We start from the raw sequence: 16528 nt of genomic DNA on the forward strand, positions 1-16528 counted from the left end.
GAACTCACAGAGAGTTACACTGATCTCTGCCTCCCGAGTGCTAAGATTAAAGGTGTGTGCCACCACTGCCTGGCATCTATGTTTAATCTAGTGGCTTGTTCTGTTCTCTGATCTTCAGGCAAAGTTTATTAGGGTACTCAATACATCACCACACTGGCATCCCAGTGCAGCGGGTGAGAGAGCCTGCAGACCCCAGGCTCCTGTAGGGAGGGGCCGAGTTGATCTATGAAGAAACACCACACTCAGTGTCAGTGGCTTCCCTGTGCTAGGCCAGCAGCTGCTGCTGCATTTAGAAGGACACTGGCCAGAATTTCAATTATGGAGCTAACCAAGAGTCAACTCTTAGCCAGACAGAATCTCGGGCCAGTGTGTGTGTGCATACATGTGTGTGCATGTGTGTACCATTCCCCAAGATTTCCCTCAGCAAATCACTGTTGTTACTAGCTTGGGGTCACTTACTTGTGCCCTGGGGAACAGGCACCCGACAGACATCAAAAGGGGACACTTTACACTTCTCCTAAGAACCCAGGTGTACCACCCATCGTTGGACACAGCTGTGGTCTTTTAGACTCAGGAGTGTGATCATACCTCACTTCTGCCAGGGTAAGCACCATCATCCCCATGGACAGAAGAAGAAACTGAGGCCCCGAGAAGTAAGGCAACTTGCTCAGGGGCCCCAGCCGCTTTGCATGGAAACTATGCAATGATTCAAGTCATGTTTGCTCCTGATGCTTAGCCGAGAGAGACTTTGCTGTCCAAGCTCCTCCTCCTGCCCAGGACAGGGAACAGGGCTGGTCGAATCCCTGCATGGATAGCAGAGAAGACTGTGGACACAAGCACTTGGGGTCTGGTGGAGTTAGGTACAAATCCCTTCTACAGGGACTAGCCCTAGCTTCTGCATGACTGATCAGAGCCTAAATTTCCTGAGTATTATTTCTCACCTGCCCCTAAGGTTGGCATCCCATGGATTGACAGACTGTGCTCTAGGCCTCTCTCTTGCTTCCTCTCTAGGATTTATGCCTTCGCTTCAGATGAGACACCACCTATCGCCTGCTGCCAACCCCCAAGGTCACTGCTGCAGTCCAGCTGTGTATGACCTGCCACGATTACAGGCAGTTCTTCCTGGAGCAGGTTCCCGATGCCAGCATAGCACTCTAGTCCCCTCACCGGGCTGTACTGGGCTTCCCTGTTCAACACTTCTCATCTTGAACTGTCCTTAGGGATTCTTAGTGTCCAAGTCACCTGCCCTCCACAGCTTCCAGAGTGTGATCTCTCCATAGTGCAAATATAAGCATGTTGGCTTGGCTGTTTAAATTTTATCTTGTACAGTTTCAAACCTTCAGAAAGCAGAAAGGCTAATGTAACACACCAAAAGTCAAAGTCAATAGACGCTAAACCTTTTCCTTATTAAGCATATGGGTCCTGAGGATTGAACTCAGGTCCTGGGGTTTGGTGGCAAGCGCCTACTGAGCCATCTCACAGCTGTCCCTAACTGTCCCCTATACTGGCTTAGCTCATCTATTTGGGGGAAGGGTGAGAATTTATTATAAATGACAAGCCTTGTGACATCTCACCCCTAAACACTCTCTAAAAATTAAGGATGTTTTCTTGTAACCACTTGAGCATATGAGACTCACAGTTCAATAAAACCCTCAGAAGTGATGCAGTCAGGACTTCTGGCGTGGCTGTCACTGCCCATCCACCTTGTTCCGACCTGGCCACAGCTAAGATGAAGACGCTGGAATGGGATTCTAAGTCTGCAGTCCACTCACCTCACTGGTGAGGGTGAGGTCTGAAGGCGCACACCTGCCACTTGTCCATTTTAGACTTCCATCTGCTATTTGAAGAGACCTTCCCATGAGAGATGTCTTCCCAAAAGCTTTGGGCCTAGAAGTTTTAAGTCTCTTTTGCAAGTCTAGAAAACAAGCGGAGCTGACATGGTCCAGAGAAGTCCACAGCACTCAATGGGGAGCTTGGAGTCAGCCCCAATACTGGGAAAGCAATCAGGCACAAGATGATTTGGGACCAGTGGTCCAGGAAGCCCCAAAGGCCACTTTCTCATGGCAGCCAAACCCTCAATCTGTGTTCAAAGGCAGGTAGTAGGCTGGGGAGGGCTGCAGAATGAGAGAACATCAGGACCAAGATCCAGGGCCTGGGAATGTGGAGCAGAGTTGGTATCAGTACATGAAGACACAGACCAACGAAGGCAAGAAACTCCACGTCTGGCCCAAGCTAGAACAGTGAGACACGATCTCTAAAAGCAAATGGCAAGGGTAGGATATGTCAGATTTGAAAAAAATTAGGCCATAATTGGTGTCCAGACTGAACTTGGCTGTCAGTAACTGGCCACCTAAGACTTCAGAGCAAGGGTCAGAAGTAAGCACAGCACTGGTATTTCCCTTCAGGTGAACCCGATGACACAAGGCACCGCACAGTCTGCATTCAGAGCCTGTCCTGGCCCAGGCTGCTTCTGGGTCTGTGATTATGATGGTCCATAGGGAGAGCCAGGTTGCCTGATGCCACTTCTCCCTGGCCAGTATAGGGACAAGTGTTGCTGGGTTGGAGGGCCTCTCTCCCAAACAAACAAAAAATTCCTATGGAGGAAGGCCCTGCCCTGGAGGGATGCTTGGAGGTTTGGGGTAGGGGCAGCAGGGCTATAGCCAGACAGGAGCCAAGTGATGAAGAGCAGGGTCTCTATTCTCAGGGATACTAATTTGTTTCAAGAAGGACACAGATACCCAGCATCCAGAAACTGTTATAAACTAAAACTAAGTAATTAAAAAGGAATGTAAGAATCTTGAAGGCACAGCTGATGTCATGAAAGTGCCATTTGCCTGGTTCTCCCCATCATTTCTGATTCTTGCTGCTCTACCCTGGACTGATCATGCCTCTGGATACCTCTGGCCTGGCTGTTTCTAGAGCTGCCACCTGCTCCCAAACCAGATTCGAAACCCCCACCAGGGGAGCCCATTCAAAGAGCAACCCAAGGGCCCTGATGCCGTGGACATGGGCTGCTCTCCCCAAGAGGATGTGTCCTACTCACAGCCATGAACTCAGAGAGATGACCAGAGCTGTAACCTATACGTAGGGATGACAGTGGTACTCACCACTCATCCTGTACTGAACCTACACAGTAACACATGTGGGCACTACAGCTACTCCATCTACCATGAGAAAATGGAAATTTACAAGTGTATATAGTTCAATTGCTCAGCATTTGCATAGCATACTCAAGGTCCTAGGTTCAATACTAAAAACATCCAGTCCAAAAAAATCCAGCCCAAACCAAGTCAAACCAAGCCAACCCAAAACCCTCAGATAACAAAACAAAACAAGACAAGACAAAGGCAGCAGAGCTGGGGGCTGGGAGCTACTCCAGTGCCAACTGTCACTGAGGATCTGGATTCCTACATGGTGAGACTCCCCTTCTGTCCTGTTTGCTCTAACTTACAGTGTGACCAGAGCAGATCACTGAGAGTTGCTTTCCCTCCAGGAAACAAGAAATTCTCCACTTCACTGAATAGTGTGATACTGGATCTGACATATAACCTTCAAATTATACTGTTTATTAAAAGTGAAATTTGCCGGGCGGTGGTGGCGCACGCCTTTAATCCCAGCACTCGGGAGGCAGAGCCAGGCGGATCTCTGTGAGTTCGAGGCCAGCCTGGACTACCAAGTGAGTTCCAGGAAAGGCGCAAAGCTACACAGAGAAACCCTGTCTCGAAAAACCAAAAAAAAAAAAAAAAAAAAAAAAAAAGTGAAATTTAGGGCTAAGCACTATTTGTCGAAAAGGCCTTACATTGTCCAAGTAGCTAAAGTGCCATGTGGACCATTAAAAAGGACGAAGAGGCAACACACAGCAAAGATGGCCCTTCGGCTAGAATGTAGCACTCTCCCCTCTCTGGACCATGAACTTAAACCCAGCTATACTGAGTGGAGAGATTAAGCAAAGCGGCCTGCAGACTTATGAGGGACACAGACACATGGGCAGGGAGGCATCTAAATAGCCCACAGGCCTTCAGAGAAAAAGTTGCTCTCTCTAATTTTCAAAGCGATTTTCTAATTCTGAAAGAAGACAAAAGACAGTTCATAGGTGACAGAGCCTTCCTAGCAGACTACGGGCAGTTCCGCCCGCTGTCAGTCGTTTTTCCTTGAGTGGGAAGAAAGCTGGCACTGGATGAAGACACTGGCTCTGAGAGGAGGCGGGCCTCGGTCTATTCCAGCACAGACGTGTGCTGGGTCTTAGCGCGACCCACGCAAGGAGCAGACACAGCCCCAGGAGATACGGGAGGTCAGACGGTAATCCAGGGCTGTGTCAGTATCACAGAGCTCTCATCAGGTGATGGGCCCATCAGACCAAGGCGGGAGCACAGGCTGCCAGGCCCGACAGTCTGGGGGACAGACTTCTGATTAATAGACTGTGAGACACGCAACTTCCTCTAGCTCAGGGGACAGACAGACAGACACCTTCAGAGATGGAGGCAGGAAAACACCAATTTTCAGGATGCCCATGTATGACAGGATAAAAGGGTTGATTATTGAATAAATACCTAGTGATATTTGAAGCCAGTTTTAGAGAGTTCTGACATCAGGCCTGTTTGAAACTTCAGGAGAGGTGCCATTATCTCAGAACAGTGTTTGTGGACAGCTTTGTTTTGATGCAACACCTTAAGAACTGTTCAAAGAACTGGAAATGTGGGTATAAGGCAGACGACACATCCCAGCAAACCTTGTGTTGTGGAGCCTGCCATCCACATAGGACAGCATGGGGTAGTCCCAGCATCTTAACCGATTCCTGCCACTTTCCGCCACTAACAAAATCCCTCTGGAGTTTATGTACTTATTGCCAGTCCAGAACCTATGCTTCAGAGAATGTGAGAGCCAGGGAAGCCCTCAAGGACAGCCTGTGTGTGAGCCCTCTAGCCTGAAGACGTCCTAGCCCAACTAAGAGGGCTCCTTGTCTCGCAGTCCACCCCCAGAAGACAAACATATGTGCCATGCTCTAGACAAAAGCTAGTTATTACACACACCTCTGGTAGGACCTCAAAGAGTGTTCTTCCAATGAGCAGTAACCGAAAGCAGGCAGCTACAGGTGGCCAGGTTCCCCATCTCATCCCTTGACTTCCTTTGGGGACCTCTTACGAAGCTAAGCTCACCTTTCTGTTGTCTGTGAATGTCACTGAGTGGTAGGGACAAAGGACCTAGAAACCAGCAGCCCCAGGCTGTTTTGGTGGCTGTTGATTTGTCCAGGACTCTAGCACTCTGTTGTGCTCATCTGAGATGAGAGAAAGGCTTTGGTGCACGCAGACTCCACACTTCCGCTATCAGTGTCACCCCTGCTGGTCCTTGCTGTGGCTCTCAGTGCACTGCTCCTCTAGTTCCTGATCCTCTCCTGTGCTCTGGGCATCTCGGCTCCTCCCCCCATGCTGTCTACCATCAGACCTTGGAAGAGCCCCACATCTGCTCCTGTTTTATACCTTTTTCTCGACCTGTCAAGCTCAGCAAGGCAGGCCCGAGCCTCCTGCTGGCACTCACAGCCCCTGCTTGTTGCTCAGCAACACGTCCCTTCTGGTCTTGACGACTCCCACACAGCCTTCCTGGCTGCCTTCCACCTTCGCTTCAGAAAGCCCTTGGTCCTTTCTTACCTTTCCATCTTATACATTGCCCTCAAAAGCCCCAGCTGACGTGATCGGAGGGCAGCCAGATGTCCCTATTTGTAGAATTTGTTCCTGTCCTGGGAATTGTGTCCTTGGATGCACCAAGTCTCTCTGCCTGTCCTTGGCCTGCAAAGTCCAGCCCAAGCAGACAGTCTTCTCCCTGAGGCCACCTCTGGCCACCACTGTGCACCTTCTCTTTTCTCTCCACTCAAAACCGAATGACTGCTTTGGGAAAAGCTGGCCCACGTTTCATCAATGCGTTGCAGGTACCATGAGCTAAAGGACTTTTAACATAGCCAGCAAATAAGTGCAAATTTATACATTTATGCAAACTAACATTGAAAATATTCCTTTAGGCCTTCTGGGAAAAAGTCTGATCACTCTGAGAATTCCTCCACAGCTTTGCAATTCCTAGTCTCTTGAACTTATTGCTTGCTTAATACCTGTCCACACTCAGCCCCTGCCTCCTGGCCTGGGCTAATTGAAAACACCTTTGTTTTTCCTTCCTTCTCACCGTATGTGAAGTGAGACACAGACGAAGGCTGTAACTGTTAGGAAATTATCCATTTCCCGTGGGTTTAATTTACATTTATCTCAAGTCTGACTTTCCACTTTACTTTCATCGATACGATATGCCTTGTCTTTGCTTTTTAACAATGCAAACACATTTTGCATTCTGCACAGTGTGTCACTGTACCACTCACATCCCTAGAAGTTAGGGAGGCACTATTCTCAGGGCAAGCCCGAGCTCCCGTCTGTGCCTCTATCAGCTGCCAGACTCCACCGGCGTCAGGCAACTACTCCTGGAGACCACCCCTCCAGCTGCTCGGCTCTTCTTTCTGAACACGGGGGCTGCCATGGACAAACTTCCTGTCCTTGGGTTTTCTCTGTGACCAAGGTCTGCCTCCCATGGTCCCTTATCTTGGGATCTTCTCAGTTGGTTTTATGATGGTTTCTGGTCCATGTTCCTTCACCTGTTACTCCTAACCTTTCTTGGCTCTGGTGTGGCACAGTGTGGTATGGATTGGCCTGTGGCTGCTCTCACTCTCTTCTGGGTACCAGGAAACTCAGTGCTCATCATTGTTTCTGCCTCTTGCTGCCCATAAACCTGGAGCCTCACCTCCTCCCCAGACTTCTGCTCTCTGCTCCCAAGGAGCTCAGGGGCTCACAGACTAGCCTGGTTCCTGTGAGGCAGAAGACATCTGTGTACCAACAAAAGGGGTTGACTCTCTTGTGTGGTTGGCCTTTAAGAGCAACTGGTGCAAACATTCTCCCTAGTTATGTAGATGAAGAAACTGAGGCACAGGAGAGGAGTACCTGCTTCTAAGTACCAAAGGCAATGAGTAAGAAGAGCACCGGGAATCGAGTCCAGACCTGTCCAGAACCGTGGCCCTGGCCTTGCAATAAAGTGTGAGCCACCTTCCTGATTTCTAAGACACTGAAAAGCTGCTTTGCTTTAAGCAGCTGGGGCAAGGTCTTGATGTTTCAGGGCTGAAGAGCCTGTGGATTCCCGAGACTCTCTGCAGGCATGCCAGAAGGAAGATCTGCCCTCAACTGCGGCAGGGCGAGGGGAAAACCACGACTGGGGAGCACCGTGTACAAGATCACCAGGAAGGAGCCTGCAAGCTCTTGGGGAGTCCCTGAGCACTGGTACTGGGCAAAGCTGCCAAGCTGGAGAAGCTGAACTGCCCCAAACCTGCGAGCTGGCTGCTCCCAGCCTGCCTTCAATCTGCGTGGTTTCCGAAGACATCAGGATACACAGAGAAAGGCCTTGTGGGTCTGTGATTACTATGGGTCCCCACTGGAAGACCACCAAGGTGGATAGTGTCTCCAGGCCTGGTGAGGCTCAGAGGCCTGTCTCACTTACCCTGTGCTGGCCACCTGGCTAGCCCCTCAGAAAGGAAAACACTTGTCAGGAGCTGGGGGCTTGAAAAGCTCTAAGGGGAAAACAGAAACCTCTCCTGGGGTGACTTTCCTATTGATCTTTTGTCTCAAGTGTTCCCCCTGGGGATGAACAAGAAACACTTCTCTGAATAATTCATAGGCCCTGAGGTAGAAGCATACTACTTCTTTTTAATAAGGCCTGGGCACTTGGTGTTTAATTCTTCTGCTACATTTTAACAAAAGCTAGGGGACCTGAAAAGCTCTTAACACATCCCTCTTTCAATAGTGAGACAAAAATTAAAAGCCAGGTAATATCTTTAATCAAATAGACTAATGTTTGGATAATATGTGAAATTATTTATAAAGCTGCATCGAGTTACAGAGTGCTCATAAAAGGAATCTGGAAAAAAAAAGTGAGTGACTGTAATTATTACAAGGCTGGATTTATTTTTGAAACTGAAAATGACTGCCTCTGGCTTTTATTTAATGAACACCTACTAGGCACCAGGAACTCTGCTGGCTCGTTACTCAGTCACTTTGGTTAGCTCTCACACAGCCCACCAGGGTAAGCAGCTGCCCAAATCACAGAAATGCCAAGGTTCCTGAACAACAAATCCAGGTTCAGGTTCAGAACTAACCCTCAGGCACAAGTTCCCTCATAAAGTGCATTTTCAGTTCATTAACACTGTCCTACCCAAAGCCAGCAGTTACAGCTCAGTCCCCTACACCACACAGCACTGATGAGAAACGGCAAGACAGGATCCTTTGAGCACATTTTACTGTTAGTTCCAAACCACATCCTCTTAGGCCTAGACACACAGCCAGTCTAACAGGACTTCTTGCAAAAGGGACATGGAGGTACAGAGAGCTTCTGGGCCCTTCTTGGAGTTAGAGAGAGTGAGAGCCACCACCGGGACCTGATCTCTGTCCCAGGATTCTGTGCCCAGTGCCCCCATCCTATCTCACATGTCTGTCTGATGACGGCCATGAGCTCCCGAGGGCCACAGATGTGAAAGACACCTATCTCACCTTTCCTGCGGCCTATTAAACGAGAGAGGCTCTCTGCTAAGAACCAAATGACCTCAGAACCGAGCTTGGCACACTGGTCCAGAGGGGGCCCTGTGGCTTTCTGCCAGCTTAGAACACAACACGGACCTTTGTGTTCAGTCAGAATCCCGTAAGGAGGAGGTACAGACGGGATGCTCTGTTAGGGAGGGCATCCCATACACATCCCTGATGGCCACAAACTTCTGGGAGGACACCAAGATGGCAAGTGGCCTACTCTAGGGCCTCTCAAAGATGACCTGTCCCCGGGGGTGAGGGTAGCAGGGCAATGTGTTCCTCTTCTGTCTTGGGCATATGTATTTCTGAACTGCCACAGGTATACATGGCATGGAAGCTGGCCAAACATCTCCCCTCTCTGTAACACAGGCACCCCTCCCTTCCTGTAATTGGCTGCTCCCTAATGGCCAGTATCCTGGAGACAAACTGGAGGCTCCGGATCCCTCAGAGTAAGAGGCCTTTGAAATCTCTGGTATGGATGCTCCCTTAAGGTGGCTGCTGCAAGCAGTGCAGGGCCCAGATGGCAGTGATGGTGACCAACGCTTAAGATCGTCCTTCTCAAACCTAGAGCCACAGGGGGATTTGGATAGCTGACCCAACTGCTCCATTGCACCTAGTAGGACCTAGTGAGACAGTTGTGGCTGGGTCCTGTCACCTCCCAAGGTATCACAGCAACTGCCTGGCTTTGTGCCATGTTATGTTCCAATAGGCTAACTGTATTTGGCCTTGGGAAGTAGTGGGCGTGAGGGTTGTAGGCTACCTGCTGCTTCCAAGGAGAGCCCAACCCAGGAAATGGGGATCCTGGCCTTGGCCTCAGACTCACCAGTCGCTGCATGCTCTTCACATGGGTGGGGCTGATGGATAAGGCTTCTTCATACCATCGCCGGGCCTCATCCAAGTTTCCTCGAAGCTCAGCAACCTGGCCCCGCATGTACAGCACATTGTGGGACATCGGGAAGAGGTTGGCAGCTTCTTGGGTACAGGCTGTGGCTTCAGCAGGCTTTCCAATGCCAATGTAGACCTCAGCTGTGGGGGCAGAGCAGAGAACAGATGCTGTCCCGGATCACAGCCCTCAGAGACCCTGTGGCGGCTGGTATTCTGCTTGGGGACTTTCACACTCCAGGAGTTTGGCAGGGCCCAGAGCCAGCTGTGCCCTACCCTGCTGGACATGGCCACAAGCCAACAGCCGTTTGTGCCCACCTGTGCCCAGGTCACTTGTGCTTTGGTCCTTGAAGGGCAGACATATGCCACTACCAAACTGACAGCGTGAGGTCTGCCTGGGCTCTGGCCCAACCTCTGAGGACAGTCGTCCCAGGGCCTACTTAGAGCCCTTCAGCACTAGGACGGAAGCTGCCCTTGGCTCTGTTCATCAGAGAACGGGCTGAAATGAGCAGGCTGAAATGAGCAGAAGAACAAGGACCCGCGGCACACAGCCCCCACACAGGGGAGTGGTTCTGCCCTCCGGAGCTTGCTCTTCTGAGGCCTGAGCATGACAAAGGGCTTTCTGGTGGCTTGCTACATCTAGAAGCGCATCCTTTATGAACCTCCAAGGAGCAGTCTGTTAGGGACATCCCTGGGAGCTGAACTTGGATTAGGCACTGGCAGATCTAGCTTTCAAGGCAGTGCTTGAAGAGATCACAGCACTGACTAGTCCCTGGCACTTGGAACAAGCCAACAGGCAGACAGAGGTAGGCTGTAGAGTCTATGATCCCTCCAAACTTTTTCCTTTACCCCAGACTCTCTGGAGAGGGACGCCACAGAGGGCAGGGATGTGTTAGCAGGATGCACACAGGGAATCTGGGGTGCTGAACACATACCTGCTGTGTTCCCTGGAACTTTCCCTTTCATACAAAATTCAAGTGGCTTTCCGGTCACCCTTCCAAGCCACCAGGGCCCAGGAAGCCCCCATCCTTCCCATCCCTCATTTCACTGGTGTTTTGCTTTCTCTTGGGGAGAGGTCAACAGTGAGTGGAGGAATGGATTCTATTGTGGTATTGCCTCATCCTGAGCATTTCTGGAATAGACCCCAATGATGGGCTCTACAGTCCCCGAGCTGAGCACAGCCCAGGTCCTGCCCTCATTGATGGCCTAGCCAAATGTCGGGGCCTTAGCCACACAGCTTTCCGAGTCACTGCCCGGCTGTGCTAGTCTGTCAAGAGTGACTCCTTTCCAGGGGTTCAGTGGGAGAGTGAGACATGCTCCTCATCCCACCAGTGAGACACGTCACTCTTTCTAGGCCACGACCCAACTGTTCTGACTCAGGAACTTTCTGGTGTGGAGTCACTCCTTTGGAGACCTTGACTCATCAATGTGAGGAGCCAGAGGCTGCAAGGCAGAGCCCCTTCCTGCCACCACACTGACAAGCTATGTTCTTTGCACCCATCCACTCTGCACCCTATGCTGGGTCTGAGCCCCCTCACCCGCTCTCTCATTGTCTAAAGAATTCCGTGCCTCCACACAACTCCTGACTTTAGGCTGCTGAAGGTCTTTACTAAGTTATCCGAATCAACGTCTACACCAGCCGTTTTGCACACCCCGGTCTTTCTCATCCCACATGCCTCCCTAGCTCCCCTGTGCTGATCCACAGGGATTCTTGTCGCAAGGATGCTGCACTCTCTGCCTACACTTCCCGTCATCCAATCTGCACCACTGGCAGATGGTTGGCAGCCCAACACCCCACTAACACTGATCTTGTCTGGGCCCCAGCAACTCCTTCCCTGCAGATCCACTGGATAATGTCTTTATTGTACCACACAGCCTCCTTCAGAAGAGTTCTTCCTGCTGGGGAGATGTTCAGTGGATGAGCTTGCTGTACAAGCATGTGGGCCAGTTTAGATCCTCGGGGCCCATGCACAAAGCCAGGTATGGATGTGCCCGTCCACAGCCCCAGCTCTGGGGTGGGTTAGAGACAAGAAGACCACCGGGGCTTGCTGGCTTGCCAGCTTAACCAAAAAATGGTGGATTTCAGGTTCAATCTCAAGAAAGCAAAGCAGACAGCTACAGAGGAGACCCCCAGAATTCTCCCCTGGTCTCTACACACCAGTACACACATGCATATACACAGCACACACAGGCATAGCCCCCCCCTCTCTCACACACACACACACACAAACACACACACACACACACACACACACTGAGATTGTACTAGTGATTAGTATGTGCTGCACGCTGAGCATGTCATTGTGTGATCTAGTGTGACTTCCTCGTTTGCTCAGTGGGATGAGAAATAACTTGCCTCTGTCCCACTGCTAGCAAGAAGTGGGAGTCAGAATTATGTGTGTGCTGGGGATCGAACCTGTAAATACTCTATCATGGAGCTCCATCCCCAGCCCTTACCTTATGTTTTGTTTTAGGATCTCACTGAAGGACCGGGTTGGTCTTGAACCAACTTCGCAGTGCAGACAGGCCTGAGTTTGCTTTTGTCAGTTATTCCGACTCAGCAATGAGATAAAAGACACACACACACGCTCTGAACATCCCTCCTTGGCTCCCACCTTTGCTGGCTTCTGCCCATTCCACACTTACTTGGAGGGAGCTTTTAAAGCCCCATTCAGACCTTCTATCTCTTCAGGGCTTCTACGCAGGAGGTTCAAAGATCAATTGTGGCTACTGGGAACAGCCTAATGTGCACGACCTGACCCTGGCCACAGACCCACTGCCTCCCCTGGGGTCCTAGAACTGCACTGTCTTAAGTTTTGTCTCTCGGAGCTCGTGCTACAGGCAGGGCTCTCTCAGCTGTGCTGTGCAGGGTGGTGCTGCACCTCTCCATTGTTCCTGACCAGTGCTAAGCAAACTCTGCTCTGCTCAGATGTGCAGGCCTTCTCTATTGCTTCCTGCTTCTTGCTTTGGCAAGACCTTTTGTTCCCGGGGTCACAGGAGCGGCACTGTTTGTTCCTGGCACTTGGCACATGGAAGTCACTGGCTTCTGTAACCGTTGTTCTCCATCTGCAGACCCTAGGAAGGCAGGGACTGAGTGTCTGTCTCCATTGACCACTGCACTGCAGAGCCTGGCCCACAACCAGACTACAGGGAACAAATGAATGTCTGAGCAGGGCTGCACAGGTTGGTGCTGAATTTAGGCCTTCCAACATGTGAGCCTTGCAACTTGAGATGGGTGACCTGGTAACTCTGCCTCAGTTATGAAGGGGACTCAGCGGTTCACAACACAGAGTTCTTGTCACAGTATCTGAAGCGCACATTGTGCTCCATAAGTGCCAGCTATACGAAAGGTAAAGACTATAAACTCAAACCCCCGCAGATGGAGAAGGCTGATGGGCCAGGGCTGGTCCCCCATACACCATGTGTCTAGGAACTGTCTTCCTCTCCTCATGGTGGACAAACCACTGTTGCCTCTAGATTCTGCTGATGCAACTTCATGGTGGCTGAGAGAAGCTGGAGGGGAAGGGGTCAGGCTAAGGAAATTGTGACAGTATCACAGCTTCAAATTCCCAGCAGAAATCAGAAACTCTGATCGTGCACATCTAAGAATAGCTGCTGGTTTCGGCTGTGAGAGGTGCCAGAGTGAAAGCTATAATTATTAGTAAGTAACAAGCAGAAATTAACCACCTACCGCAAAGGCATTTTTAGCTGCCATCCCACTGTGGGTACCCAGAAGCTGCCTGGCTTGGAAGGGGTCTGGTTGGGCTCTGCATTCCTGGAGCTGACTCTCCACGGACAGTGAGGCCTGCTGAGTTCCGAAGAGAAGGGCTCACTCAGCTCCGGTGGTGTCACCATCAAGTGTCACCATTGTACCCCAGCTCTCCCGGCTTCTGCCCTGGGAAGACTGTGCCATGCTCACAGCTGCCTAGTGGGGTTCCCCTGCTGCAAGACAGGGGGTGTCCCCTCCTGCCCTTCTCTGTGGGAGACCGACAACAAATGATGCCATAAGATTCTTGGTACTTTCAGGAAAAAAGCAGAAACTGGGAGCTGCTTTCTAAGTACCATGGGAAGTTCACATGCTGTAAGAGAAGATGATGAAGTGTGATCCTCGGGCGTGGGGGCAAATACAAAGACAGCAGAAGGACTGGGGAGACGGCTCAGTTGGGAGTGTTTGTCTTATAAGCCTGAGTTTAATCCTCAGAACTCGCATGAAAAGCCAGACATGATAGCATGCTGGTAGCATCCCAGCATGGAGGCAGAAAAAGGTAGATCCCTGGAATTCTCTGGTCAGTTAGCCTAACTCGGTGAGTTCCAGCTTTGTGAAGAACCCTACCTTAAATAAACAAACACACAACAAGGTAGCCACTATATGTAGAATGATAGCCAAGGTTGTCCTCTAGCTTCTATGTGCATGCTTACATGTGCACCATTGTCTGTGTACACACACACACACACACACACACACACACAAGCAAATTTCCTCAACACATAATAAGTGCTTTATGAGTGGAAAGGAGATGCTGATACCTAAGAAGATAAGTGGGCAAAAGCCATGAGCAGCCAATGAAAACAGATTTCATGCATCCAAGTGGCAAAGATCCATGGTTTTGAGAATGCATGGTATTGGCAAGGAGATAAGAAAATACTGTCATATGCTGCTGACTGGAATAGAAATTGGTAAGCTCTGTGGGAGGTCACATGATTACATTTATCCAAATTAAAGAGCGTACACCGCTTGACCTATCGATCCACTCTTTGAAGTTGACCTTACAGACAGAACAACACATGCAAGTATACTTACTGAAATGCTGTCTGCATTGGCAAAGCATGAGAAATGCTGAAGACACTAATCCACAGTGTACTGCTGACACCATGATGCTTCCCACCAAGGAAGCATCACGCATCTGTGAGAAGTGTAAGTCAGCACTACATAGACTGACACACAGTGATCTCCTAGACACTGGAAGAGGGCATGGGGAGAGGGCACAGAACGGCTAAACCTCTGGAAGGTTCCAGAACTAGCATCAGTGTCTCAGCAGGTAACCGAGGCACAGGGACAAGGGGAGCCTTTCCATTTTTCATCTTTCCCACCTGTTCAGTGTGTACCATGCCAGTGTGTTACCTGAAGTTACTCAAATAAATTTGTGTCATTGGTCTGAACAACCAAAGAACACGCATGCACAGCCCAGGCTGTGTTGGCTACCAGGAGTCCTAGTGAAGGTCTGTGGCCCTGGGGTCAGGGCTTCCAAGATGAAGGACAGGGTGGCGAGGGGAGGGAGCACTCCCAACCCAGGAAGAGAAGGCCCTCTATAATCAAGCATCGCTCATTTCATGCCCCAGCCAGCCTGTTCTGGAGGCTCATATTTCATGCTCACAGTTCTCTTGCTGTCAGAAATATAGCCCAGAAACCTGGAAACAGACGCTGGAACCTAATATTGTCTCAGAGAGATCTTTCTTTCCTGAGAGATTCAAATCCAGGGCCGCCTCCACCACAGGCTCCTGTCATGAGGTCCACTACTCTCAGTTCACCAGGAAAACCAAGCAGGTAAGAGCAGGCCCACAAACATCCCAGAAACAGCTCTGGGAGTCAGGCCCTGACTGGTTCTCTAAACCCTGCAGAACGTATGGGATCTGGAGTTGTTAGAGCTGACGATGATGTTACTTGGTCTCCATGAACTGTCAAAAGGGAGGTGATTTATTGTACTTCTCAGCAGGCAAGCACAAGCCATGCAGGGTGAACCCCACACTCCTTCGACAGTCACTCCCAGTCACTCCGGTAAGGATATGCAGGTACCGAAGGAGTCGACAGTGCACAAATGCTGAGGGGCTCTCCTTGGCTTCATCCACCCACATGACACACTGTACTCACTGCATGAACTCATGTACATCTGCCCAGAGGCTAGAAGGCGAGATTAGCATCTGCTTTCCATAGTTCCATCCCAGTAACCTGCGGAATGTTAGAGCCACACCCATCAACTAGTAAGGAGGCCATTATTCTGAGGCACGGCAACACAACGAAACTGAAAAGTTGCTCTGAATGCAGTCTTTGTCATTGAATTCTTCACTATTCTAGTAAGAGCCATACAATTTCCTTCCCAGGAGCCACGGAGGGCCATGCAAACAGGGGCAACAGCCCTGGACAACTGAGTGGTGGCAGGGGTGCTGTAGGGTGGGATGAGACGCCAATACCCTCTAGGCCAAACTTTCTGGCATTTTGTAGGCCCAGCTTTAAGTGTTTTAAGGAGGGTGGTTCAGTGGGCAGAAGAGCTTCCCATGCAAGCCTGACTATGTGCTCTTCAAAAACTAGCCTTCAAGTCCATGGAAGACAGCTGTGACCTGTGCCAGCCCTGTATGTCCAGCCAGGCTTTCCTGGTCTGGTCATTAAACAGCAGTCTGTCCCTCTCTATCCTCTGAGGTCACTGTCCATACAGGTGACTGAGCAAGACAGTCTCAGACTCCTGTGCAGGGACTGGGCTGTTCTGGAGAAAGCTGGCAAGTGGCCTTCCTGCTGGGCCCTGGCTCTCAGAGGCAGCCTGTCTTGACCTCTTTAGGGAGTGGGTGGAGGAGGACAATCACATACACAGGCATGAGTCAGTCTTCTTTTGTGCTTAGCAGAAGATAATTGGTTAATTTACAGCAGTTGTCAGGGGTCCATTAAGGATGCTGACACAGACGATGCAGATGGGCTGGTCCGCGGCTGGCAAAGCCAGGTAGATCAGCTAAGCCTTCACACGTGCATGTCTGCTAATGGCGACGGACACACGAGGTAGGACACCACACAACTGGCCCAGAGAAGGACGGCATGAGTAGAATGGACACCCTTGCTAGTGACACTTGTGCTCTGAGCATGCTCCCTGGTGGTGATGAGCCTGAGAAGGGTCCACCAGGGTCATGCAGATGAAGTGGTAAAACTTGATAGACAGGTGACTTTTGGCAGAAATAGAACTGTGCATATACACTAACAGCCATCAGTGCCTTGGGAGCTCACCAGGTGAGATGGGTTGTCAACCTTACTTAACTCTGGGATTTGCAGCTGTGGGCAG

At 50.5% G+C, this 16528-nt stretch overlaps 1 protein-coding gene across 6 annotated transcripts in view; it reads right to left on the minus strand.

Moving 5' to 3' along the window:
• The window catches only part of Ttc7b (tetratricopeptide repeat domain 7B), a 216825-nt gene that overhangs the window by 16836 nt on the left and 183461 nt on the right, over positions 1 to 16528 (minus strand). For all 6 annotated transcript variants that reach the window (XM_052738772.1, XM_052738769.1, XM_052738767.1 and 3 more), the window contains one exon: positions 9427 to 9629. In XM_052738772.1, the coding sequence (XP_052594732.1) occupies positions 9427 to 9629 (203 nt within the window). The remainder of the gene's footprint in view (positions 1 to 9426; positions 9630 to 16528) is intronic.

The sequence above is a fragment of the Peromyscus californicus genome, unplaced genomic scaffold (genome assembly GCF_007827085.1).
Source record: "Peromyscus californicus insignis strain IS unplaced genomic scaffold, ASM782708v3 Scaffold_15__1_contigs__length_86483966, whole genome shotgun sequence".
In the NCBI taxonomy this organism is placed as follows: domain Eukaryota; kingdom Metazoa; phylum Chordata; class Mammalia; order Rodentia; family Cricetidae; genus Peromyscus; species Peromyscus californicus.